This window comes from Thamnophis sirtalis, unplaced genomic scaffold (assembly GCF_051295495.1).
Source record: "Thamnophis sirtalis isolate CommonGarterSnake01/CBP01778 unplaced genomic scaffold, rThaSir2_p1.2 scaffold_14, whole genome shotgun sequence".
NCBI classification, from domain to species: Eukaryota; Metazoa; Chordata; class Lepidosauria; order Squamata; family Natricidae; genus Thamnophis; species Thamnophis sirtalis.
Window position 1 is genome coordinate 13,173,030 of NW_028261394.1, and position 27,365 is coordinate 13,200,394.

The 27,365-nt window shown below is 45.4% G+C and overlaps 2 protein-coding genes across 3 annotated transcripts in view; one reads left to right on the forward strand and one right to left on the reverse strand.

Moving 5' to 3' along the window:
* Positions 1–6,722, forward strand: part of IFT38 (intraflagellar transport 38) — a 58,323-nt gene extending 51,601 nt beyond the window's left edge. Inside the window, exons 12-13 of one of the 2 annotated variants that reach the window (XM_087728687.1) lie at positions 3,683–3,739; positions 5,669–6,722. In XM_087728687.1, coding sequence (XP_087584813.1) covers positions 3,683–3,739; positions 5,669–5,821 — 210 coding nt within the window. In that variant the 3' untranslated portion in view covers positions 5,822–6,722. The remainder of the gene's footprint in view (positions 1–3,682; positions 3,740–5,668) is intronic. The other variant, XM_087728688.1, reaches the window with a different exon arrangement.
* Positions 6,723–7,005: 283 nt separating this feature from the next.
* Positions 7,006–27,365, reverse strand: part of NLRC3 (NLR family CARD domain containing 3) — a 41,650-nt gene continuing 21,290 nt past the window's right edge. The window contains exons 9-18 of the mRNA XM_087728928.1: positions 27,101–27,184; positions 25,281–25,364; positions 22,992–23,075; positions 20,570–20,653; positions 17,410–17,493; positions 15,397–15,480; positions 13,888–13,971; positions 10,546–10,629; positions 8,328–8,411; positions 7,006–7,536 (exon numbers count right to left, since the gene is read on the reverse strand). Of these exons, the coding sequence (XP_087585054.1) occupies positions 7,446–7,536; positions 8,328–8,411; positions 10,546–10,629; positions 13,888–13,971; positions 15,397–15,480; positions 17,410–17,493; positions 20,570–20,653; positions 22,992–23,075; positions 25,281–25,364; positions 27,101–27,184 (847 nt within the window). The 3' untranslated portion in view covers positions 7,006–7,445. The remainder of the gene's footprint in view (positions 7,537–8,327; positions 8,412–10,545; positions 10,630–13,887; positions 13,972–15,396; positions 15,481–17,409; positions 17,494–20,569; positions 20,654–22,991; positions 23,076–25,280; positions 25,365–27,100; positions 27,185–27,365) is intronic.

Sequence of the window (27,365 nt, forward strand, 5' to 3'; positions counted from 1 at the left end):
GGTGGTTTCTAAATTGGATTCATTAATTACTTAAATTGGGCAAGGTTGAACCTTCTTATTTAAATCAGAGGCTGGGGAGGGTAAACTAGGATTGCGAACAATCTGAAGACAGTGTGTTCCACTATAAATCTTATGATTTCTGTAGCTGATGCTTCATCTGTATAGCACAGTAGTCCTCAACTTACAATGATTCGCTTAGTGACCGTTCAAAGTTACAACGGCACTGATGAAGGTGACTGATGGCCGTTGTTCACAGTTACGACTTGTGCAGAGGCTTGGCAACCGGTTCATATTTATGATGGCTGCAGCGTCCCAGGGTCACACATTCCCCCGTTGCGACCTTCTGACAAGCGAAGTCCATGGGGATAGCCAGATTCACTTAACAATCGTGTTACTACTCTAACGACAGCAGCGAGCCACTTAACAACCGTGACAAGAAAGGTTGTAAAATGGGGCGACCCTCCTTGAAAAAAAATGTCTCGCTTAACAACAGAAAGGTTGGGCTCAATTGTGGTCGTAAGTCGAGGACTACCTGTCTATTCAAAATAAATGTGTGTTCCGCATACTAAAAGCATCTGGGATTGTGAATGAACTTTGGGATGATTTATATAATTCGCTCTGATTAAAAGTGCTCATGAATACTGAGAATAAACTGCTTTTGCAGTATAATATCTTCAGACACCACTAACTACCTATTTCCCAGAATTAATAGCATGGGCCTGAATTTATTTAAATACTTAAATTTTGCAATTTACTCCTTAGTCCCATGGCTTTTATTTTGCTCCAGGCATTCAGGATTGGGCTGAATTTTTATATTTATACCAATTTATATTTGTATAAGATGCCCTTTTGACTCCAGTGTGAATAGAAATGAGAAACATGGCCCTTATCATTGGCTGCTCTACAATACGGAAAGTCCTTGCAACCAATCCATTAGCGGCTGTTCACAGTTACAACAGGACTAAAAAAAAGGGACTTACATCCAGTCCTCCCACTTAAAACCATCACTCCATCTCTGTGGTCACAAGATCCGAATTCAGGCATTCAGCAACCAACAAGTATTTGTGACGGTTGCAATACTCCAAAGTTTAAATGTGAGCCAGCCGTGTGCAGCAGCTGCCAAAAAAGCCAACACAGTTCCAGGATGAATAAACAGAGGGATACAATTAAGGTCACGTGAAGTGCTAATACCACTTTATAATGCCTTGGTAAGGCCACACTTGGAATACGGCATCCAGTTTTGGTCACCACGATGTATAAATGATGTGGAGACTCTAGAAAGAGTGCAGAGAAGAGCAACAAAGATGATTAGGGGACTGGAGGCTAAAACATATGAAGAATGGTTACAGGAACTGGGTATGTCTAGTTTGATGAAAAGAAGGACCAGGGGAGACATGATAGCAGTCTTCCAATATCTCAGGGGTTGCCGCAAAGAAGAGGGAGTCAAGCTAATTTCCAAAGCATCTGAAGGCAGGACAAGGAGCAATGGATGGAAACTAATCAAGGAGAGAAGCAACTTAGAACTAAGGAGAAATTTCCTGACAGTTAGAACAATTAATCAGTGGAACAACTGTGAATGCCCCAACACTGGAAGTCTTTAAAAAGATGTTGGATATCCATTTGTCTGAAGTGGTGTAGGGTTTCCTCCCTAGGCAGGGGGTTGGACTAGAAGACCTCCATGGTCCCTTCCAACTGTATTATTCTATTCTATTCCCTTCATCACCGAGAAGCAGTCAATGGGGGAAGCCAGATCTGCTTAACGATCGCCTGATTCACTTAAAAACTGCAGTGATTCATTTAACAAGCATGGCAAAAAAAATATGCGTAGAATTGGCTGCGGTTCTCCGCTTTGCTTAGCAAGCACAGGTCTGTAATATCAGCAACTACCCACAAATAGACTCCGCAGAAACAGGGGTCTCAAACTCAAGATTCTGGGGCTGGATCCGGCCCCTGGGATGCTAAGATCTGGCCCGCGGGACCTCCCTGGGAACAGCAAATGATCAGCCGAGGTGCCTCTGCCAGCAAAAATGGAGGTGGGAGAGATGAAGGGAGAGTGGGAAGTGGAGTGGAGGAGGGGAGAAAGGCCTAGGGAAGAGGAGAAGGAAGGAGACAGAAGAGGGAAGCAGAAAGAGGAAAGGAGAGAGGGGAGTGAAGGAGTAGGAGAAAGGGAAGGATAGGGAAGTGGAGAAGAGGACAGGAAAAAGGAGGGGAGAGAAGTAAAGAGGGGAGAGGAGGAGAGGGGAGGGGAGGAGAGGAGAGGAGAAGGAAGGAGACAGAAGAGGGAAGCAGAGAGGGGAGTGGAGGAGTGGAAGAAAGGGAAGGAGAAGGAAGTGGAGGAGAGGAAAAGGGAAAGGAGGGAAGTAGAGAGGGGAGAGGAGAGTGGAGGAGAAGGAAGGAGACAGAAGAGGGAAGCAGAGAGGGGAAAGGAGAGAGGGGAGTGCAGGAGTAGGAGAAAGGGAAGGAGAGGGAAGTGGAGAAGAGAGGAAAAGGGAGGGGAGAGAAGTAGAGAGGGGAGAGGAGAGGAGGGGAGGAGAGGAGAAGGAAGGAGACAGAAGAGGGAAGCAGAGAGGGGAGTGGAGGAGTGGGAAAAGGGAAGGAGAGGGAAGTGAAGAGGAGAGGAAAAGGGAGGGGAGGGGAGAGAAGTAGAGAGGGAGAGTGGAGGAGAGGAGAGGAGAAGAAAGGAGACAGAAGAGGGAAGCAGAGAGGGGAGTGGATGAGTGGGAGAAAGGGAAGGAGAGGGAAGTGGAAAGAGAGGGGATAGAAGGAGAGGAAAAGAGGGGAAGGAAGTAGGGAGGGGAGAGGAGAAGGAGAGGGGAGAAGAGGAGAAGAAAGGAGACAGAAGAGGGAAGCAGAGAGGGGAGTGGAGGAGTAGGAGAAAGAGAAGGAGAGGGAAGTGGAGGAGAGGGGAGAGGAGAAGAAAAGGGAGGGAAGTAGGGAGAGGAGAAGGAGAGAGTGGAGGGAAGGGGAGGAGAGGAGAAGGAAGGAGACAAGAGGGATGCAGAGAGGGGAAAGGAGAGAGGGGAGGAGTAGGAGAAAGGGAAGGAGAGGGGAGTGGAGAAGAGGGGAGAGGAGAGGAAAAAGGAGGGGAGAGAAGTAGGGGAGGGGAGGGAAGTAGGGAGGAGAGAGGAGGAGGAGGGAGGAGAGGAGAGGAGGAGGGAAGTGGAGGGGAGAAGGAAAGAGATGAAAGAGATGGACATAAAATTGAAAATGTGCTGTCGTATAATGGAAAATGTATAATAAAAACATTGTTAAAAATGGAGCTTGGGAGAACCGCGCCTGGCCCTCCCGACCTCTGTTTTCAGCAATGACAGCCTCCTGCAACTCTCCCCCAGCGAAAACGGAGCTCGGTTTTCGTTGGCAGTGCGCTTGGGCCACCACAGGTGCCTGATACGAGTGACGTCGAGCTGGCCATGCCCACCCTGGCTCCCCTGAGGTCAAACACAACCCTGATGTGGCCCTCAATGAAATCGAGTTTGACACCCATGCCCTAGAGCTTGGTCCCGTCCTGCTTGAGCCAATCACTCTGCTAAAGCTGTCTCCTCCCGCCTTGTTCGGATGTGAATTCTCTTTTCTATTTGCTGCCTTTTGCACTCACACTTTTTTTTAACCCTCTCTGGTGTCGTTCCTCTTAATTTCTTCCTACCTCCATCTTGCGTGGCCTCGCATTCTGCTGCTCCCAAAGATCGGGGCAGCCCAAGCCCGAACCAAAATGCGCAAAGCTTCCCGAGTCAAGGCGAAGGTGCGTTGTCTTTCCGGCCTGTCACCCCCCCCCGTGCCTCCTCCTCCTCCTCCTCCTCCTCCTCCTCCTCCTCCTCCTCCTCCTCCTCCTCCTCCTCCTCCCTTGCCCACAATACCCCTTGCCTCTCTTCTCTGCTCCTGGGGTCCTGGCTCACCATCAGAAGCCCTTGGCGATGGGAGGACAGGGATGAAGGTAAGACGCGAGAGCTGGCATCCCGTCTGCTAGGGATGGAGGCCAGCCACAGCAACTTCTCCCCAACTTCACCTTGTGTCTGGAGACCACCAGCAAGGGAGGTAGTGGTGGTGGTGGGTTTGGATCTAATGCAGTGTGTTTCAACCTTGGCAAACTTGCAAGATGAGTGGACTTCAACTCCCAGAATTCTATTGCTATTAGATCTATTGATCGAATGCTATTGCTATTAAATCAAAGTGTCTCAATCTTGGTGAGCTGAAGTTGGGTGGACTTCTGGGAGTTGAAGTCCACCCATCTTCAGCTCACCAAGATTGAGACACTTTGATCTAATAGCAATAGCCCTTAGACTTCTACACCGCTTCACAGTGCTTCCCAGCCTTCTCTAAGCAGTTTACAGAGTCAGCCTCTTGCCCCCAACAATCTGGGTCCTCATTTTACCCACCTCGGCTGAATAAACCTTGAGCCGGTCAGGATTGAACTGCTGGCAATGGTCAGTTAGCCTGAAATGCTGCATTCTAACCACTGTGCACCATGGGAGGGAAGGAAGGAAGGAAGGAAGGAAGGAAGGAAGGAAGGAAGGAAGGAAGGAAGGAAGGAAGGAAGGAAGGAAGGAAGGAAGGAAGGGGAAAAGAGCAATAGCACTTAGACTTATATACCGCTTCACAGTGCTTTACACCCCTCTACAGCACGGTTTAGAGTCAGCATATTTGCCCCCAACAATCTGGCTCCTCGTTTTAATCCACCTCGGAAGGATAGAAGGCTGAGTCAACCTTGAGTCTGGTGAGATTTGAACTGCCAAATTGCAGGCAGCCAGCAGGCATCAGAAATAGCCTGCAGTACTGCACTCTAACCACTGTGCCACTGGGGCTCATGAAAGGAAGTCATCCCAGAACTAAGAAGCAAATGTACTTTCTCGGGAGTACTTCTGTCAAACCATATTTAGCCCTAATTTTCTGGGTTGTCGCAACCTATGAAGGTTTCAATTGTGTTTTGGTGAAACCCACTAGAGCCAGGGGTGTCAAAACTCAAGGCCCCGTGAGCCAAATCTGGCCTGTGGAATGCTTAGATCTGGCCCGTGGGGCCACCCTGGGATCAGTGAAGGATCCTCCCGAGGTGCCTCTGCCAGTGAAAATGGAGCCATTTTTGGTTGCTCCAGCCTCGTGCAGCCCTCTGCCAATAAAAATGGAGCTCCATTTTTGCTGGCAGAGTGCTCGGGCCAACACAGGTGCCCCTGACACAAGCTGGCCACGCCCCCACATGCTCCCCAAGGTCAAGCACAACCCTGATGCGGCCCTCAATAAAATCAAGTTTGACACCCTTGTACTAGAGGATGTGAGAATCAGGAAGTATAATATTCCTGTTTCTGGGTTTGTTTGTTTTTAATGGAAAGGCAAGTTTGGCAGTATAAATCTGTTTCTTTCCCATCAAAAGCTTCCTTTTTTCATTGTACTTCCCCGTAGAAATATAATTTTCAGAGGATGGCAAGGTTGCCTTAGAGGGGACAAGGATCGTCCTCCAGGCCTCGCTGTGTCCCTCTCAAACACATCAACAGAGCGCTACATTCCTTAAAATTGCAGCTTTTATTCCCAATGAACTAAAGCGACCATAGATTATTTAACTGGGTAGCAACTGTGTTCATTCATTCTTAATGGATAAATATTATCTATATTAATTCTTCAAGACCAGGGCGTGTATTTTTTTAAATATCAGATAACCCAAGCACACTTTTTCCTACAGGAAGACTCAGAGGAAAGTGAAATTGACCTGGATGATGATGACGATGATGACGATGATGATTTGGAAGATGACAGCATGGACATCTCCCCCACCAAGGCCAATCGGAGGGTCAGGAAGCCGGAGCCACTGGAGGAGAGCGATAATGATTTCTGAGGAACCTCAACCGGGATGACGAATGACAACTTGCCCATGACTATCCGTGTGATGAGGCTATGTTGAGGCAGGGCAAGCTGTCCAAGAGAGTGATGAGATATATATATATATATATATGTATTGTGTCACAAACCCTGGTATACCTAAATATGGGAGGGAGCATACTGCTTCCCTTTTCTGTCTATCGGCTCACCCTAGGAGCCATCCAGGCAGAAAGCCAGTTTTTTATGTTGCCTTGTTGCCTTATCAGCCCAAATGCAACACACACACACACACACACACCATGGAAGTCCCTTCTAGAAACAGTCTAGAAACAAAATTTTGTATCAAAGAGCAGTTTAGGATGACTTAGGATGAACCTGAATTTGTCTCTACTTTACAGATTGCAGTTGAGCCCTCAAGAAGCCAACTGTCCGGGACAGATGAAAAATAATACTTATTATTTTTTGGTCAAAAGATCAAGGCAAAATTGTCAGTTGAGCTAAGTGGAGAAAACTCCTTACGAGGAGGAGAAGCTGAAGGGTTTTGAGCTTCTCCAGTTGTTTGAACTCCCATTTGTCCTTGAAGCTAATTGATACATCCAATTCCAAGTTGGTCCATTGAGGAAACTCTCATCAGAGAGAGAGGGAAAATAGCTCTAGGAAAAACAAAGAGTTTATTTTAACTGAATTAATCATATACAATTCTAATCCCATCCCTGGTCCGTCTGTAGAAGCGTCTCTCTTCAGATTCATGGAAGCATTTGATAGACCATTTTGCTCAAGCCAGGAAGTGTGAACTTTGTTCTGTACTGACATCTGCCTTGATTCGCAACTCTTAGATTGGCAATGACCATCTTCTTTCCTTCTGATTTTGACTGTAACGTTCCTGTATTTTGCCAGTAAATGCTCTTCACTTCCTCTCCCTTGTCTTTACTCTGTTATCTTTGCACCCAGTTGACAAAGTCAAGAAAACGTACCGTATTTTTCAGACTGTAAGATACACCAAGATTTTGAAGAGGCAATTTTTTAAAAAACTGTGTTTGCACTCTGCAGACTCTCCAAACTCTCTGCACGCCTCGTTTTTTTTTTGTGTGAAAAATGGGACATGCAGAGAGTTTGAGAGGCCTGCAAAGTGCTCCGGGGGGGGGGGGGGGGGGCAAAAAAAGAGCAAAAAATTGCCCATTTTTTGCACACACAAAAAAAAGGGCATGCATAGGCTTTGGGAGGCTTGTAGAGTGCTTCTGGAGGCTGAAGGGTGGTGGTGGCAAAAACGATCAAAAAATATAAGACACACCCAGATTTTCACCCTCTTTTTTTGGGGGGGGAGGTGCATCTTATACTCTGAAAAATACCATAATTCCAAAATCAATCTACCGGCCTCTCTCAAATCAGCTTTGGTCATGCTGCTTCATCCAAGCATCCTCCTCAAGAGCAAAAAATCAAGGATGCTCCTGATTGGTTGAGAGTGAGTCGGGCTTCTCTTTGATCTCAGTTTCATGGCTGCATCTCCCCTTCAGGTCTATCCCGGGCCTTCAAGGACACCCATCCTTTCACCATGCCCTCAGTCAAATGGGCACAGGGAAGGTGTCCATCCAGGCACGCGAAACGCCACCTTCTTCCTCCAACGTAGTCCCAATGGTGCTTTATATCTCCACCACGCAGCTAGGGGTTTTGGCTCGGATGGCCTCGGAAATCACCTTCGCTCCCGACTCGCCGATTTTATTTCCCAGTAAGCTGTGGGAGAAACAAAAAAGAAGGAAGCTTTAGAGGGGGCCACTTCAACACAAAAACTTCCTTTAGACTGACCAGCTAGCCAATTGCATCAGGTTGGGATGAGGTGTGGGTTGTACCTTCAGTGCTTAGTTTCTGCCATTGGTTGTCATTCAGTCCCTTCTGCCCCATCTTGACCAAACCCATCATTTCAGAAAGCCTAACAGCTGCTTGGAGCTCCTGCTTGGATCATCAGTGGCAACGGTTGGCCACCTTGCTTTCTGTTGATTTCTTTTTCAAGTGCCTTTGATTTTTCCAAGCACTGCGGTCTTCTTGGTTGACACTTACCTGTGCATTAGAGGTCCAGAATGTCTAAGCTTATAGGCCCATGTTGGCAAACCTATAGCACATGTGCCAGAGGCAGCACACAGAGCCCTCTCTGTGGGCACACACACCGTTGTGCATCTTACAGCGTGCATCTTCACTGGTGCCGGAGCACCGGAAAATGGCCAAAAACAGACCATTTTTAGGGCCTTTGGGGGGGGGTCATTTTTCAGCTGTTTTCTGGCTGTTTTTCAGCCATTTTGGAGTCAAAAACAGCCAGAAAACACCGTCACTATTATAGGCAAGTATGCTAGCTAAGGCACACCTGTATGGCCTTAATGATTATGCTGGTGAGTCTAAAAAAACCAAACTCCACATGACCTTCACTTCACCATAAGCATGGCAGTAGGGACTTCTGGAGCTTCTGGACCAACCTCTCCACTAGGGACCCCCTTGGGGAAAGGCTGTTCTAGTTCACCAAAGGTACTTACTTGATGTAGGTGAGGTTGTGTCTTCCTGTCAGTGCCGTGGCAATGCAGATCGCCCCATCCATGCCCAAGGAGTTCTCCTGGAGGCTGAACAAGAACCGGGAAACATCTGGCTCTTGTCTATGCACAGGTAGGAAGTTCTAACACGGTTTGGGTCTTGCTCAGCATGCGGAGAGAACCCATGTCTTGCCATTTTCTAGTTGTGTTTGGGTCTTTGATCTGACACGTAGCTTTATTTTCTAAGAAAGATCCCGAGGAGCACCAAACCAATACTAAGAACTGATCAAGACTTACGCCTGAAGGAAAGTCTAATGCAACTCTAAAGCCGTGTTTGAAAAAATCACCAATGCACCAGTCCTGTTTTGCATTTCCTTGAGCTTAAAGTGTTTCTTTCAGCTTAAGGCACTTCCTTAAGCTTAAGACATTTCAAGGCAGCCAGTTGGTTTAGGAGCAAAGATACGACACTCTTGAAATATTGATAAGTCTTGTACTTTACAAATGTAACAACTTCCTGATGATAGGTACCTTATTGGTTAGAGTAGGCTCTGTCTGCTTCTTTGTCTGGATAATAAATGCAAAACCATTTCAGTCTGACCCAAGCAGAATATATATAGGTAAAGGTAAAGGTTCCCCTTGTACATATGTGCTAGTCATTCCTGACACTAGGGGATAGTATTCATCTCTGTTTCAAAGCCGAAGAGCCAACGCTGTCCGAAGGCATCTCCGTGGTCATGTGGCCACATGACTAAACGCCGAAGGCGCACGCAGAAGCTGGGACAAGTAATGGGAGCTCACTCCGTTATGCAGTGCTATGGATTCGAACTGCCAAACTGCTGGCCTTTCAAGTGACAAGTTCAGTGTCTTTAGCCACTGAGTCACTGTGTCCCTAATAGAATAGATAGATAGATGATGGATGGATGGATGGATGGATGGATGGATGGATGGATGGATGGATGGATGGATGGATAGATAGATAGATAGATAGATAGATAGATAGATAGATAGATAGATAGATAGATAGATAGATAGATAGATATGAGATATAGAAATACAGATAGAGAGACAGAGAGATAGAGATATATAGAGATATTGATATATATAGAGATACATACATACATACATGTATGTATGTATGTATGTATGTAAGTATATTATGTCACAACCCCTAGTATGCCCAAATATGGGAAGAAGCATACTGCTTCCTTTCTCTGTCTATCGGCTCACCCCAGGAGACCATTCAGACAGAAAGCCATATATGCAACACATATTATATATATGTGTGTGTGTGTGTGTGTGTGTGTGTGTGTGTGTGTGTGTGTTTGTGCTGATCACTCTTGTGACGAGCCGATTGATAGATGATGGAAGCAGTTAGCTTCCTCCCATAATTGGGGCTTACCAGGGGTTGTGACTCTAAAGAAAGAAAGAAAGATAGATAGATAGATAGATAGATAGATAGATAGATAGATAGATAGATAGATAGATAGATAGATAGATGATAGATAGATAGATAGATAGATAGATAGATAGATAGATAGATAGATAGAGGCAGAGACAGAGACAGACAGACAGACAGACAGACAGACAGACTTTGCAATCCCCGGCACTTAAAATATATTATCCACTTAGCTTTCATTAGCCTCCATTCACATTGTCAGAGTGTAAAAACTGCCATTGAAGAGATATTTGTCTTTTCAATGGTAGTTTTTACACGATGTTAAAGAGAAGCTAATTAAAACCGGAGTCCTTCGGGATTGGGCGGCATAGAAATTTAATAAATTCAATTCAATTCAATTCAAAACTAAGTGGATAATATATTTTAAGTTCCAGAAATAGCAATGTCTGTCTCTTCCTTTATAGCTACACCTGGAACTCATATTCTTAGGATACACACCCTAAACATTAGCAGCTGAAACTTGCCATCAAAGCTAGGAAACCAATTCTTTGAGATACATAAGAGGTTGCTTCCATTTTGAGCAATAGCATACACCAAGAGTGTCCCAGCTTGGCAATATGAAGACTTGTGGACTTCATCACCCAGAATTCCCCAGCCAGCCATGCTGGTGGGGAATTCTGGGAGTTGAAACTCACAAGTCATCAGTCTTAAAAATTCTGGAATTCCGGAAGTTGAAATCCCTAATTCTTTAAAGTTGCCAAGGGTTGGACACCCCTCGCCTACAGTAAGTATTCTTCACAAGCAGCCTTTCCCACATGTGCTACTTACTTCAACCTGCGGAGGGTGCTGTTAACTTTCAAGGCGTGGGCCATGGCCTTGGCTCCCATCAAACCAATGGAGTTTCCTCTAAGGCTGAAATCAGAAGTAAGGAAGAACCGTGAGGAGGAGGAGGAAGAGGCTACAGCTCGATGGAGCAATTCACCCATCTCTGAGATAGAAAGGGAGAGTGAGAGACACCATCCCCATAATCCAGGCAGGGAATGATCCCCTTCCCCAATGTTCCCAGGTGGTATCCAAGAAACACCATTAAATATATATGAATGAATAAATGAATGAATCTAGTGAGAAGTTAGGACAGCTGAAATCTAAATAGGTTTCAGAGATTTTCGGAGGATTCTAAGACTGAACTCTTGAATTGGGCAAGGCTGGCACAGACTCTAGTGGTGTGCCTCAGCAATTTTAAGATACGTGGACTTCAACTCCCAGGATTCCTCACCCACCTTAAAATTTGCTGAGGTTGAGAAACCTGGTTCTCTCTTAAGGGTACTTCCAAAGAATGCTCAGCCATCTCAGCAATTCCCAGTTGGATGATGGGAACTGCAACACATCACATTTGGGTGAGCGGCAGATTGGTGAAGATGGACTCAGCCAACCTGTTAAGGCTGTGATGAGTGCCCTTTGTGGGCATGCGCGCCATTGCCAATTGCTCTTCGGGTTCCTGGCGCACACATGCACACTGGCCAGTTTTTGGTCTTTGCGGGTGCTGGAGCCCGAAAAAGTGCCGATTTCTGGGTCCTTTTCTGGCCAAAACCAGCCTGGAAAAATGGCCAAAAAACAGGCATTCTGATTTGGGCACTCAGAAAGGTTTGCCATCACTGTGCTAGGGTCTGAGATATATGAGTGGAATCCCCCATTCCCACTTTGGACCTTATTGAAATCAAGCAGATTTTTAGATCGAGTCAAGGAGATGGTCACTACACCTCAAAGAGCACAAATAAAAAGATGGAAACTTCATGTTCAACATCTTCATCATTGGCTAGAACAACACAAGGAGTTGCCTGGAGATTCGAAGGAAGTTTGGAGATGTTTAGAGCACTGGTTTGGCTAGAAATAAAGACCCTATGGAAAAAAATAGGGGTCTCTCCCTATTAACTGTGAATGACGGCACCCATTCAAACAACTCTCTGTCTTTTTCACTAATAGCAATAGCAGTTAGACTTATATACCGCTTCATAGGGCTTTCAGCCCTCTCTAAGCGGTTTACAGAGTCAGCATATCGCCCCCAACAATCTGGGTCCTTATTTTACCCACCTCGGAAGGATGGAAGGCTGAGTCAACCTTGACCCGGTGAGATTAGAACCGCTGAACTGCAGCTAACAGTCAGCTGAAGTAGCCTGCAGTGCTGCACTCTAACCACTGCGCCACCTCGGCTCTAACATGCACACCGAACACGCACCCTCGGACCAACATGCACACCGAAGGTCACGCTGGCGGGACATATCTCCTGCCATGAACGTTTTTAATCTTTTAAAATTGAAATTACCGTATTTTTCAGAGGTTAAGACGCACCTTAGTTTTGGGGGAGGAAAATAATAAGAAGAAAAATTCTACCTCTGCCTACCAGCATCCATGGTGTTCAGCTGACACATGGTCAACAGCGTGACCCGTCAAAACCGCGGTAGACAAAACCGCGCTCGCCGAAAGTGCGTACCTGACATCAGCAGCGCGACGAAAAAAATTAAAAATAAATTAAATTGAAATTAAAATAAAATTAAAGCAAGCCGATTCACATAAAGGTAAGGGTTAGGTTTAGGGTTAGGTTTAGGTTTAGGGTTAGGGTTAGGTTAAGGGTTAGGGTTAGGTTTAGGGTTACGTTAAGCGTTAGGGTTAGGTTTAGCGTTAGGTTAAGGGTTAGCGTTAGGTTTAGCGTTAGGTTTAGCGTTAGGTTAAGGGTTAGGTTTAGGGTTAGGTTAAGGGTTAGGTTTAGGGTTAGGTTTAGGGTTAGGTTTGGGGGGTTAGGGTAAGGTTTTCCCTTTAATTTTAAATTTACCACTCACAGCGCGATGTTTTTGTCGCGCTGTGATGACGTCACGTACGCGCTTTCATCAAGCGCGCTTTTGTCTACCGCGGTTTTGTGGTGGAACCGGTCAACAGATCAGCCAACAAATAGGCAGAGCAGCTAAGTCAGCCAATGGGAGCTATATGGACTCTGAAATTTGCAACAAGGGGACAGGATGGAGCCTGGCTTAGCTGAGAACTGAAAGTGAAACTGCTTGTGTTTTGCTTGTATTGACTTCTACCATGGAAAACCTATATGGTATATTGTTCTGACCCCCCCTTCTCTGTCCAGGAACGAAAGCCAAAACAGACGTACGAAAGAATGTTTTAATCAGTTCAGACTCTTGTTGGCTGCAAGCCCAAAATAAACAAAGAGATAATCACTCTGGCAAAAAGTCCTATAAACATACGTCGCACTGCAAACAGGCTTCTCACAGCAAACCTACTTCTCCAAGTTGGTTTCTCTTAATTCGTTAACATGAACGAGAACGTTGACTCCTGCAACCAGGGCATGGCACAAACAGTCCCTTTTATAATCAGGAGAGGATCTTAATCAGCATCAGCTAAGCACAATCATCTCCTACAATTACGCAGTTGTTTCTTCCCTCGAGTAACCCTTTGACGGGGTGCATCCTGAAACAACTCACAAGTGTTTTCCTGAACACTCCCTCTGATCCATTGCTCTGCCGCCACCTGGTGGCCAACCAGTCTCTCCTCACCCTGCTCAGAGTCGACACCCTGTCCAGGGTCCTCCACCTCCTCCAAGGCCGACTCATAAGACCCCTCGCTGTTGGAGTCTGGCAGCAACTCCAATGGCTCCTGCCGGGCCACAACAGTATATTATTATTATTTTGAATCCTTCTGAATCAGTTACTTGTGTGTGCTTTCTGAATGTGATTGCTGCTGTAAACTCTGAGCAAGCCAGGTCAGCTTCAGCACTTATTGTAGCCTGATTCAACACAACGGATTGGTGGGTGGATCGTATTTGTTCCCCTTCCCTTGGTTTTTGTTCAGCCGCCCTGAGTCCCTTCGGGGAATAGGGCGGCTTACAAATCGAATAAATCCAATCCAATCCAATACTCCCCCAATCAGCTGTTCCAGGCTCCAGGGATTGCCACAGACCATTGCTGCCTCCATGCCTCCTGTTTTTGGCTTCTGGTGGGGGTGGGTGGGGCTACATTCAGCACCCAAATTTTCACCCCCTTTTGGGGGGGAGGGGGAAGGTGCGTCTTATACTCCAAAAATACAGTAATAATTTCCTCCTTTCTAGTTCCTGCGTTGTTCACACAAGATGAGATCCCTCCTTGTGGGAAATAACATGAGATTACTTACTCCAAGATGGCAAGGTTCTTGTTAACGACCAATGCTTCGGCCAAGGCTGTGGCTCCACTCACCCCGATTGCCGCCACCTGCAGGCTGCAAACAAATCAGCACCTTTTAAGAGGGCTCGAACTATGCCAGCCTGCCATTTGGCAAAGTACCAATTCAGTATAAGAGAAGATTTGTAGCTCAGGGTTGAGACAAGGGGTCCTTGGTGTTCCCTGAGCTTGGTCGTTGGCTTGAAGATGTTGCATTACCAAATTAGGTAATGTTGTCAGTATGAGAAAGCACGGGTTGGTGGAGATATGCCGGGTCAAGCTGTTGTATATAAACAAGGGGAAACCCCAAACTCCCTAGTATGATGATGTTACCTAGTTGGGTAAGGAAACATCTTCAGGAAAACAATCAAGATCAGAGAGTGCCAAGGTTCTACCTTTCATCAGAGCATCCAGGAACTCAGGTGGGATCAATGGTCAAAAGAACAAAATGAAACACATAGGAGAAGCTTGTGAGATCAAAACTGTTCCTGGCTGGTTCTTTCACTTATAAAATTCCTGCAGAAAATGAAAGCACCATTCAAAAGATAATAGAATTAGATTCAATAGATAATTAAATTAGACTTGTCTGAAATTGTGTAGGGTTTCCTGCCTAAGCAGGGGGTTGGACTAGAAGTCCTCTGAAGTCCCTTCCAACTCTGTTATTCTATTCTATTCTAATATTTTAATGTGATGTTTTTCCACTCACAAAAGAACTGCCAGTTTTCTGGGATTTGATGACCTCAAGTTTAGAGAAGGAATCTAATTGTAGTTCATTAAACTCTTCTGGTGTTGGAAATAACAAAATAACAGATAAATCATCATCCTGTTCTAACCCCAACCATGAAACAGACTCCTTGTCCCAACAAAACCCCTTTTTATTAAGCTACTGTGAATTCCTTATCTGGCTTGGAGAGCTGCCAGCCGATATCTTCAAAATGCAATGCTATACTTGGCAAGAAGTCTTTTAGACTCACGAACCAATTAAGCAAACTATTTGTCTCCTGCAAACTCCACTCCCCTTTTGCTCCTCTTTATTCCCTATGGGAGGGGCCATTCACTGTCCACCTCGGCCCTTGTTCTTTAACTGTTCCCTTCTCCTGGCAGCTCTGTGCATGCGTACCTCGGGAACAGGCTCCAGCTGTTCTTCTGCCCTATTGATCTCCGACTCCAAAGGCAGCTGATAACTGTTGGATGGCCCTGGCCCCCTCTCTGCCTCCAACACAGAGCCCTCATCAAAGCCTTCCCCAGAATCCAGGATTGTCCCATGTTCCTCCCCAACCTCCTCACTGTCTGAGTCTGCTGCCAGCTCTGCTGGCCGCTGGCGGGCCACAACACAGCCATTAAACATACAAGGAGTCCTTGAATGAAGACCACAATTGAGCCCAGAAGTTGGGCCATCAGGAGCTGATCTCATCCACCCAATGCTTCCGCCTGCCTCTCTTTTAACTGATGTGCTGCCCTCCTAGGTAGCAAAGAAACTTACTAAAGAGCTTCCAGCGTTGAGTTCACCCGTAGGGCAGAGGCCAAAGCAACCGTTCCTTCATCCCCAATGGCATTTTCTTGCAAACTGAGAGACAATAAATGCAAAATGTTTATTGGAATGTAATTATCAATACCAGCAATATTAAATAAAGTGTGCTCAGACGCTGAAATACACCATGCAAATTAATTGGAGAGAGTGGAAAGGAGAAAAGTAGAGGCAAGGAGGAAGAGAGGGGATAGGAGAGGGGGAAATAAAAGGGGGAGGAGAAGTAGGAGAGAAAGAAGGAGTGGAAAGAGGAGACAGAGAGGAAGGGGAAGTAGAGAAGAGAGGGAAGGCAGAGGGAAGAAAGGAGGTAGGGAAGAAGAAGGGATAGGAGAGAGGGAAATAGAAGAGGGAGGAGAAGTAGGAGAGAAAGAAGGAGTGGAAAGAGGAGAGAGAGAGGAAGGAGAAGAGAAGGATGGCAGAGGGAAGAAAGGAGGTAGGGAGGAGAAGAGAGGGAGAGGAGATAGGGCGGCAATGAAATCGGGTATAATATAGTGCATGGAAAGCAGAAGAGCAAATGATAGCTGTTGTGGGTTGATGGCAAGAGGGAATGATATAATACGGAATAATGCAAAATCATCTTTGGTTAAATGTAATGGCATACTTGTGGTTAGATATATGAAATTAAAAAAAAACTTTTTCAAATGCAAAGGACTAGTTTACGTCACAGCTCAGGGGTGGTGGGGATTCGACTTATTATAGGCTCAAAAGTTTGATAATACCCGCAATGGAAGAACAGTTTTGAAGCAGATGAAGATTGCGACGATGACTTCTTTTGGATTAGAGGAAAAAACGCTACGTTGAGGGTTGACTGGAAACTATTTTTGCATAAAGTATGCGTATGGGAGAGTCCATATGTACTTACCTGGCCAGCCAAAAATTCTTTTGAACCAAATCAAATCCACTTCTGTTCATTTCTGTTCAACGGAGGCCTTTGGTGAGGATTCAACGTGGAAGCACCAACTTAGTTGACAGTTACCCAGACTCATTCATGCTCTAATGGCTGCCTTCACACCAAGCTGAACTTGATGAGTTTTAACCTTGGCTAGTTTGCTTTGTGGATTAATTTGCTATGCAACCCCCTGCCTGTTTCATTGGTTTATGGTTGGGTGTATTGACTCAGTCCAGATGAGGCTTTCTCAATGTGGAAAAGATGGTTGCAGGCTTGAATGTGGCATTGATGGCATATGTAATATTTAATACTAGCTGGATACCTGTGCTTTGCAATGAAACTTTGTGATCAGGCTATACAGGAGAAATTTGGTTCACAATCCGTTGGCTCAGGGATGGTTGGTGAAACATATAAGGGAATATTGCTCTCGCCGCCTTGAGTTCGGAAGCAGTTCCATAGGTGGAAGGCATGGACATTTTGATGAGGTATCGACGTTTAGTACTGTAAGGAGCCCCAGACCGCTCCTGAGTGAAGGAGTGGAATGTTTGCCAGTTTGAACTGAGGTAACAGAATGTGAGGCAACTGGCAGTTGGAACAGAGTTCTTTTCAGGTGGGGAGGGGGAGTAGAATTTCTAACTCCTTAGCATTAGAGCATGTTAATATAAGGCAACTGGCAGTTGGAACAGAGTTCTTTTCAGGTAGGAAGGGGGGGAGTAGAACTCCTTAGCATCAGAGAGTGTTAATTACCGTATTAGATACACTAATGATCTGATGGTCATTTCAAAAAATCCTTTCTTAGCGAGCACCTAGAAGCCAAGAGGAACATACGTGCCAAATTTCAAGTTTGTAGGCTTTATGGTTCTGGAGATTTTGTGTTGAGTGAGTGTTACTTGGCTTTTATATAGAGATTAAAAATAGTAAATATGTAATTAAAGCAGAGTCATCGCAAAGTATCCTGCAGCAACCCAGTTCTCACATGTCTACATCAATCCCGATATTTTAGAAAAGTGGATTCCCACCCACCCCGCCCACCCCAGTCATTGCAAAAATGGTTCATTTGGATTTAGATGAAAACTTACTCCAAGATGGTCAGGCTCCTGTTGCATTGCAAAGCTAGATTCAGGGCCTTAGCAGCTTTGGCCTGGATGAAATTCCACTGCAAGCTAAAAGAAGAGAGAAAAATCAGAACGAAGGCAAATTCTGGAGCGTATCAGTTCAGAATAGGGATGCTGTGGGTCTGAATTGGTCCCCTGGCATGGAAAGGGAAAGGGTAACTGTCCCATATTTTTTTCTAAAGTCCTTTCCCCAAATTCTCCCTTGAGTGAAGTTTGGAATTACAGTTAGTTAAAACGAAGGAAATATTGTTTTTTTTTGGGGGGGGGGGGGGTATTACAGCCAAAACAACTTTTTGTCTCTTAACCAATGTTCCTTGGACTGTTGTGGGCCACCAGTAGCCAGTGGATCTGGCAGCAGATTCTGACAGTGAGGAGGTTGGGGAGGAACAGGGGCCAGTCCTGGAGTCTGGGGAAGGCTCTGATGAGGGCTCTGTGTCGGAGGCAGAGGGGGCCAGGGCCGTCTGACAGTTATCAGCTGCTTTCAGACTCAGGCATCAGTGAGGCAGAAGAACAGCTGGAGCCTATTCCAAGTGTATCCCTGTGCAGAGCTGCCAGACAAAGGGAACAGCTAAAGAACAGGGGTCGACTTGGGAGTAAGGCCACAGATGGAAGGTAAATGGCCCCTCCCAGAGGAAATAAAAGAGATTGCCACCAACAATGGCTTGTGTTTTTGGACTCTGCTCATTGCGTTTTCAGCCTCCAAATGCTCGACGCACAGTGCCCAAAATGGCTACCTGGAACAGCTGCTGCCTTCTCTTACCCCTTCCCCGCTTTGCCTACTTTAGTCTCTGGAGCTCCCTCAGAGGATCAATGGCAGTAATTTACAATTTGGAACATGGAGCAATTTTCAGAAGAGGAAACTTTAATTTTGCAAAAGATTTGGGATGCAATTCAAAAGTTATTGGAGGTAACTTGGAGAATTGGCAAGAAGATAGAGTTTATACCAGAAAAAAATGAGGGAGATGGAGCTCCAAAAACTGAAGAGAAAAATGAACACAAAGATAAGAAAACTAATGATTTGATTTCTGAAATGAAAGTGGTTGAAAGCGAAAAAATGGGAGTTTGGAGGGGTGAATTTGATGGTCCGGAGCTCTGCCCCAAATTTCAAGGCACAAAAGAAGAAAAAAAGAGAAAAAATGGTTTTAAAGAGAAAAGTTTTATCAGAAACATATATGAAAAATGATAATAAAAAAATAGCTGTTTGATGATCAGTAAGTAGGAATTTAGTAATTTTTAGATTGCTTGCTTAAATAAATAGTTGATAATGGTAACAAGGTATAATTTCTATGTTGGCTGGAGGTGAGGAAGCTGGATATAAGTAATAAATGATTTCGTTAACAAATATTAATGATAACAATAATAATGAAATGATAAGAGATATAGTTAACAACATATATATGTACTGGTTTAATATAAGGAATTTGGATATAAATTGCAAACAATGATTTGGGAAAAAAGGTTTAAAAATTTAATTAATTAATTCTTACTTTGAATATGTTATAAAGGTGTAATGTTATTGGATATATGAAAGTAGATAACAAAAAAATTAACTAAGTTTTATAATTAGTAAATAGTAATTTAGTAACTTATAGATGGTTATGTTAAATAAATAATTGATAAGGGCAATAAGGTATACATATATGTTGGTTTGATGAGAAGAAAATAGGTATAACAGTAAAGGATTTTTTGTTAACCAATATTAATTATAACAACTAACAATGGAATGATAAGGATAAAGGATACAGTTAAATATATGTGTGTGTGTGTGTGTGTGTGTGTGTGTGTACTACCATAACAAAAGGAACCTGGACACAAATTGTAAACAGTGATTTGTGGGGGGGGGAAAGGGCTTAGAAATTTTGTCAACTAATTTTTGTTTAGAATATGTTGTAAAGGTTTAAAGCTATTGGATGACTCTGTAATAATTAATGAAATGCCATTAGGTGGTTGTGTTTTTAACTATGGATTATTCTGGGCAAAAGGACACTAAAACAATTTCAGTCAAATGAGAACTATGATATGTTGAAAGTAAGACTCATCAAGAACTTTGACATTTGATATGAATGTAAGTAATGACTGTGGAAGAGATGCATGAGATGTGTGTATTTGTTTAGTAAAAATAAAAAAATTGTAATAAAAGAGGATCAGCTGTGCTTTTGAAGCTGTTTTTCAGCCCAAACACTGATCTTCTCTGCTTTGCCTGCTTTTCTAATTGCTGCTCCCTCTGACAATCAGCTGTGCTTTATTTTAATTTTTTTGTAAAACTTTTTATTTTTATATCAGCTGTGCTTTAGACGGACAGCCCCCATCACCCCCAACCTCAAAACCAGCGAGTGAATTAATGTGCTGAAGCTGACCAGGCCAAGGACTAGCCAGATGAATACCTGGTAGGCAGGATCCCCCCCCCCCCCGCCCTATTTTCCTTCCCCAAAACTAAGGTGCATCTTATACTCCGAAAGATGCTGTGTTTTTTTAATCAGGCAACCTGTTCTACCCAAATATGGGACGGAGCAAATATGGAGCCGAGGTGGCGCAGTGGTTAGGGTGCAATACTGCAGGCCACTTCAGCTGACTGTTATCTGCAGTTCAGCAGTTCTAATCTCACCGGCTCAAGGTTGACTCAGCCTTCCATCCTTCCGAGGTGGGTAAAATGAGGACCCGGATTGTTGTTGGGGGCGATATGCTGACTCTGTAAACCGCTTAGAGAGGGCTGAAAGCCCTATGAAGCGGTATATAAGTCTAACTGCTATTGCTATTGCTATAGCATATTGCTTCCGCTTTTGAGCCCCAATCCAGGAGCCTTCACAAGCAGTCGCTTTCACAACAAACTATTTTGAGGAAGCAACTTTGCAAGTGGGCAACGAGCTTCAAACTGCAAGAGATTAGGGATAACTCCCACCCTTTTGTAATAGGCAGAGATTATGCTGTGGATCTCATCCCCACCGCACTATTTGTATACTCCCCTGGAGTAGGAAACTCAAGAGCTGCTCGGGGGCTTCCATCCCTGCTTGATGTCCTGCACTTGGCTTTTTCATTTCGGAAGATGCCAAGGCCCTGAAAGCCAGGATGAGGCCAGGCCAAGAAAGACCGCAAATGCCACCCCGGCATAAATGCCACAACTCACTGCAGAGAAGTGAGGGCTTGGTTCTCCTTCAACGCCTGGGCAATGGCGTGGATCCCCTCGTCATGAAGCAAGTTGGCTGCCAAGCTGGAAGGAACGCCCAAAGAAAGGAGGGTTAGAAAGGTGTACGGATCCCATTGAAGATTTAGCTTCATGGGGGTTATTTCAAAATAATGTAATATGGCTTCCTGGTTTCTAGCCCCATGCCTTTAATTGCAACACCAGCATGGCTCTCAAAACTATAGTAGAAAGTTAGCACCCACGCCTCTCCTAGAAGAATGAAATATTTTGAGAAATAATTTTTAAAAGGCAGAATATTATATTTCACTGAATGAGAAATAGATAAACATGCCCTTGGAGACAGAAAGCAGACCCCTTGATGGCCCTCAGCAGATGCCAGCACTAAAGAGAGAAAGTGCTTATTGAGATCTGGGTAGTTCTATTCATAAGCAACGTCCCTGCAGCAGGGTCTGAACGAAGGTAGGGTTAGCCCACTGCCACAATAGGAATTGCCTCTTTCATTGCATCAGCCAAACTTCAATCAAATTTAGCTCAGACAAACTCCTAGGTTTGTGCATGGCCCTATGGGAATCTGACAACAGTCAATAGAATACACGTTCTTGCACAGGAACAGGAAGCTCAAGTGCAAAGCCCAGGAGAAGGTATAAATACCCCTCCACTCAACTCCATGTGGCCAGCTGCCCCAGAGCCACAAACGTGGTTCTGTTTCCTCAATAAATAATGGACCCTCTTTCCAATCAACCTCCAGCCTCCATTTTGTCTCCAATATCTTTCTCCCGGCTTGGAACTGAACCAGACAGATATTTCTTCCAACACTATCAAAGTAATCATTAAATAGCCAGCATCCAAAAGTTTTAATATGGTGCTGTTACAAAAGGTTTTGCTCTTTGCATTTGGGCCCACAATAGAACTTTTTGAGCAATGTCTCCCCCTAAGATCAAGTGTCCCAATAAGCCAATAAAACACATCCTCAGTACAAATAGCGAGTTACGGTGCACAGAATAGGACAACTCACCATGGCCAACTTTCTACAGCCAACTCGCCATGGCCAACTTTCTACAGCCAACTCACTGTGACCAACTTTCTACAACCAACTCGCCATGGCCAGCTTTCTACAGCCAACTCGCCATGGCCAGCTTTCTACAACCAACTCGCCATGGCCAGCTTTCTACAGCCAACTCACTATGGCCAACTTTCTACAGCCAACTCGCCATGGCCAGCTTTCTACAGCCAACTCACTGTGGCCAACTTTCTACAGCCAACTCGCCATGGCCAACTTTCTACAGCCAACTCGCCATGGCCAGCTTTCTACAACCAACTCACCATGGCCAACTTTCTACAGCCAACTCACTGTGGCCAACTTTCTACAGCCAACTCGCCATGGCCAACTTTCTACAGCCAACTCGCCATGGCCAGCTTTCTACAACCAACTCACCATGGCCAACTTTCTACAGCCAACTCGCCATGGCCAGCTTTCTACAGCCAACTCACTATGGCCAACTTTCTACAGCCAACTCGCCATGGCCAGCTTTCTACAGCCAACTCACTGTGGCCAACTTTCTACAGCCAACTCGCCATGGCCAGCTTTCTACAACCAACTCACCATGGCCAACTTTCTACAGCCAACTCGCCATGGCCAACTTTCTACAGCCAACTCACTATGGCCAACTTTCTACAGCCAACTTGCCATGGCCAGCTTTCTACAGCCAACTCACTGTGGCCAACTTTCTACAGCCAACTCGCCATGGCCAACTTTCTACAGCCAACTCGCCATGGCCAGCTTTCTACAACCAACTCACCATGGCCAACTTTCTACAGCCAACTCGCCATGGCCAACTTTCTACAGCCAACTCGCCATGGCCAGCTTTCTACAACCAACTCGCCATGGCCAACTCGCTGCAGGATAACTCACAGCCAACTTCTCATGGGACAACTCGCTGGAGGACAATTCTACAATTCAATTTAATTATTTAAAATAAATAAAATGAGCGATGTGGTGACTTAGAGGTGGAGCTCTCGCCTCACAATCAGGGGGACTGTGAGTTCAATCCTAGATACAGGCAGATATTTCTCTCTCTGGGCACAATGAGAATATATATGCTGAATAAAACTCCGCATTGGTGACAGGAAAGGCATCTGGCCAGTAAACACTCCGCTCCATTCAGTTGCCCAGACTCCACCCCGATGCAAGGGCTTATGGGGTCATTAAAAGGAGAATTAAAATAAATAAAATACTATTTTAATTTCTGCCATTCACATTTCATTCTGTTCCTTCTTTGTGTCCTTTCTTTAATGATTCTATTCCGCCATTTCTCTGATATTAGTGTAACTCTTATTGCGCAGTGAGTTGGATGTAACCTTCATTACAAATAGACATGTAAAGTTGAACATGGAAGGAACTCACTCCAGATTCTTCAGGGTACAATTAGTCCTCAGAGCATGGGCAATGGCTTGCGCTCCCTCTTGGCTTATGGAGTTTTCCCGCAGACTGTTTTAAAAAATGGAAGAGAAAACCATTATTACCTCCGTTTGGTATGACACTCCAGTCTGACTTAAGAACATAGAAGAGGATGGGGAAATCTGCATCCTTACGATTCCCTTTTGTGATGATTTAAAAGCTAATTGTTTTATTTACACGCCCCCAACAAGGGTATGAAGAAGTAGGCATGAATCATCCAGATATCCTGAGCATCTGATAATCTCCTAGAATACTTTAGTGTCACTGTAACAGGGGTGGGTTCCTGCCAGTTCTAACCTCTTCTATAGAAGAGGTTCCACAAATCTACAGTGCCGTTTAGAACCAGTTCCAGCTCCCTCCCCCCGCCCGTCCACACATCATCAAGATGAAGAGCGAGAGGAGGAATTCTGGGAGTTGAAGACCACAAGTCTTAAAGCTGTCAAGTTTGTACACCCCTGGGGTTTTTTTTCCCAAAGAGTTAGGGGTGCAAGCGTCTTGTAACTTGACAGCTTTAAGACTTGCACACTTCAATGCCAGAGTTCCTGAGCCAACATGACTGGAGGAGGAATTCTGGGAGTTGAAATCCACAAGTCTTAAAGCTGTCAAGTTTGAACATCCCTGGGGTACTTTTTCTAAAGGGTTAGGGGTGCGAGGGTCTTGTAACTGGACAGCTTTAAAACTTGTGTGCTTCAAATGCCAGAGTTTCTAAGTCAACATTTTGGTTGCTAAGCAAGAGCGTTGTTACGTGAGTTTCACCACATTTTACAAGTTGGCCATGCCCAACCAGTCACATGACTGCCAAGCCACTCCCACTCAGTCACATGGCCAGCAAGCCACTCCCACAAAGCCTTCTACAGAAGAGGTTCTAAAAAAAATTGAAACCCACCACTACACTGTATGTATATACACCTGAGATGGGTTCCTACCGATTCGGACTGGTTCGGCTGAATAGGTAGTAACTCGGCTAGATACACACACACACACACACACACACACACACACAAACCGGTTCTATCGGCAGCCCCATAGACGCCGCCATCTTGGTTTTTGCTACTGTGCATGTGTACACAAAGCGAACCGGGAGTAACACAACCCAGAATCCACCCCTGATATACACCTTATACCCATACAACAAAATACACATAATGCCCAGAGACCAGGCCCAACACACATGACAATCCCCCCACCATACACACACACCAAAAATTCCCCACCCCTCTCTTTGGGAAGGTATAATATTATACCGTATATACTCGAGTATAGGCCGACCCGAATATAAGCTGAGGCACCTAATTTTACCACAAAAAACTGGAAAAGTTATTGACTCGAGTATAAGCCTAGGGTGGGAAATGCAGCAGCTGCCGGTAAATTTCAAAAATAAAAATAGATACCAATAATGTTTTTGAATATTTATTTCAAAGAAAAACAGTAAACTAGCGGTGTATTCAATGAAATACTTCACTCACCTCATGATGCTGATGTCCCGCTGTGATGATGATGTCCCGTGCAGCCGCGGGAGCGATGTCCCGCCTCCTATGACACACGGCACAGTGATTCCTATCATTGGATCACTGTACCAGAGGAGGTGGGACATCGCTATGTGGCTGCTTGCCATAACAAGGAGGAGGTGGGACATCGTTGCAGAGCGGCAGGAGGGGGAGGAAGGGGAATCGTAAGACAGCCCTGTATTACATTAGAACGTGAGGAGGGGGGATGGTGCGGTGCGCGCTGCGCGGCAAACTGACACAGAGGGAGGGGAAACTCACAGGGGCACTGGGCCATTCACGAGTGTCACCCAGCGGCATGGCCCTGCCCCTTTTTCTCCTCCATTTCGGGCAAATTTTTCACTGACTCGAGTATAAGCCGAGGCGGCTTTTTTCAGCCCAAAAAGTGGGCTGAAAAACTAGGCTTATACTCGAGTATATACAGTAAGTGTAAGTGTGCCAAAAGAAGAGAAGATTTATAGTTCAGGATTGAACTGTGGGGTCTTTGGTGCTCTCTGAGTTTGGTGGTTTTCTTGCAGACGTTTCATTACCAAGCTCGCTAACATCATCAGGGCCCATCAAACGCAGAGAGCACCAAGGACCTCACAAATGCATCACTGCTGGCTTGGACCAATGTGGTAAACAGTCAGAGCCAGTGGTATATTCTAAATATCCCTCCTTTTAGAATTGTAGGCAAAGGTCAGAAGGCTTCATGGGAGCTAGAGATGGGCGCATCCCAGTATGGACCTACTTGAGGCTGGTGAGACCTTGGTTGCAGCAGAGAGCCCGTGTGAGGGCTGTCACTCCGGTGTCGCTGATGGAATTGCTCTGGAGGCTGAAATAGACACGAATCATGGGAAAATGTTCTGACTAGGCTTCCCCAGCAGCATGAAGCCGAGTCCTCATCCTGATAAACCCCTTTTATTTCATTTACAACGAATTCCTCTCCAGCAAAGTCCTTTCCTCAGTCTTTCAAGATAGTTCACAATTACTGACTTTTATCAGGCTTGGAAAGCGGCCAGGCTGATATCTTTCAGATGCCGTAATACTTGACAAGAGTGCAGGAATGAACTAATGGTCTCCTGCAAACTCCACTCCCCTTTCGCTCCTCTTTTATTTCCTCTGGGAGGGGCCATTCACCGTCCACCTGTGGCTTTACTCCCAAGTCGACCCCTGTTTTTTAGCTGTTCCCTTCGTCTGGCAATTATGCACATGCGCACACTGGGAACTGGCTCCAGCTGTTCGTCTGCCTCACTGATCTCTGACTCCGAAGGCAGCTGATAACTGGCATACGGTCCTGGCCTCCTCTCTGCCTCCGACACAGAGCCCTCATCAGAGCCTTTCCCCAGACTCCAGGACTGGCCCATGCTCCTCCCCAACCTCCTCACTGTCTGAATCTGCTGCCAGTTCCACTGGCGTGCCACAACAGAAAATGAGAAAGGTGTGCTAGCTAGATCACTTCTTACTCGCATTCTTCATGTTCTACTTGATGTTTTTTTCACCTAACAACTGCAGGGATTAATAAACCTGGCAAAAGGAGGGGGCTTAAAATTGAGCATGTTTCACTGCAGCCTTGCTTAGCAATGGAAATTCTAGTCCCAATTATATATATATTTATTGATATCCCACCTTTATTTTTACAAACAACCTGAAGTGGCAAACGTATTCAACACATCTTCCTCTTCCTATTTTCCCCACAACAACAACAATCCTGTGAGGTGAGTTGGGATGAGAGAGAATGACTGACCTGAAATCACCCATCTGGCTTTCATGGCTAAGGTGGAACTAGAACTCCCGGTCTCCTGGTAATTACCCCAAACTCACTAAGCTGGCTTTCAGGGATAAGGTGGGACTAGAACTCCTGGTCTCCTGGTGATTGGCCCAAAATCACCCAGCTGGCTTTCATGGCTAAGGTGGGACTAGAACTCCCGGTCGCCTGGTGATTGGCCCAAAGTCACCCAGTTGGCTTTCAGGGCTAAGGTGGGACTACAACGCCCAACCTCCTGGTGATTGGCCCAAAGTCACCCTGTTGGCTTTCATGGCTAAGATGGGACTAGAACTCCCAGTCGCCTGGCGATTGTCCTAAAGTCACCCAGCTGGATTTCATGGCAAAGGTGGGACTACAATGCCCAGTCTCCTGGTGATCGGCCCAAAATTATCTAGCTGGCTTTCATGGCTAAGGTGGGACTAGAACTCACTGTCTCCTGCTTTCTAGGTTGGTGCCTTAACCACTAGACAAAACTGTAGTCTCTTTCCAAGCCAGAGAAAAAGTCACCCCACCAGGTAGAAACCCCACCATGGCTAAAGTGGGACTAGAACTCCTGGTTGCCTGGTGACTGGCCCAAAGTCACCCTGTTGACTTTCATGGCTAATGTGGGACTAGAACTCCTGGTCGCCTGGCGATTGGCCCAAAATCACCCAGATGGCTTTCATGGCTAAGATAGGACTAGAACTCACTGTCTCCTGCTTTGTAGGTTGGTGCCTTAACCACTAGACAAAACTGTAGTCTCTTTCCAAGCCAGAGAAAAATGTCACCCCATCAGATAGAGACCAGCAGGGCGAACCACTTACTCCAAGGTTAGAAGGGTGTGATTCAACCTTAGTCCTTCAGCCAAAGCCGCCGCACCCAGGTCGCCAACACAATTTCCCGACAAACTATAAAAGAAGAGCAATGAATGGAAGCTAATATGTCACCGGTTGATTTAAACCTGTAGGAGGACACTTTAAAAAACGATTATAAATTTAAGTTCTCATAGACTTGATTTTTCCATTCCATCTGATGGATAGAGTTATCCTCCCGCAAAGGGAGAAAGGGATTGATTGATTTAAGAAAACG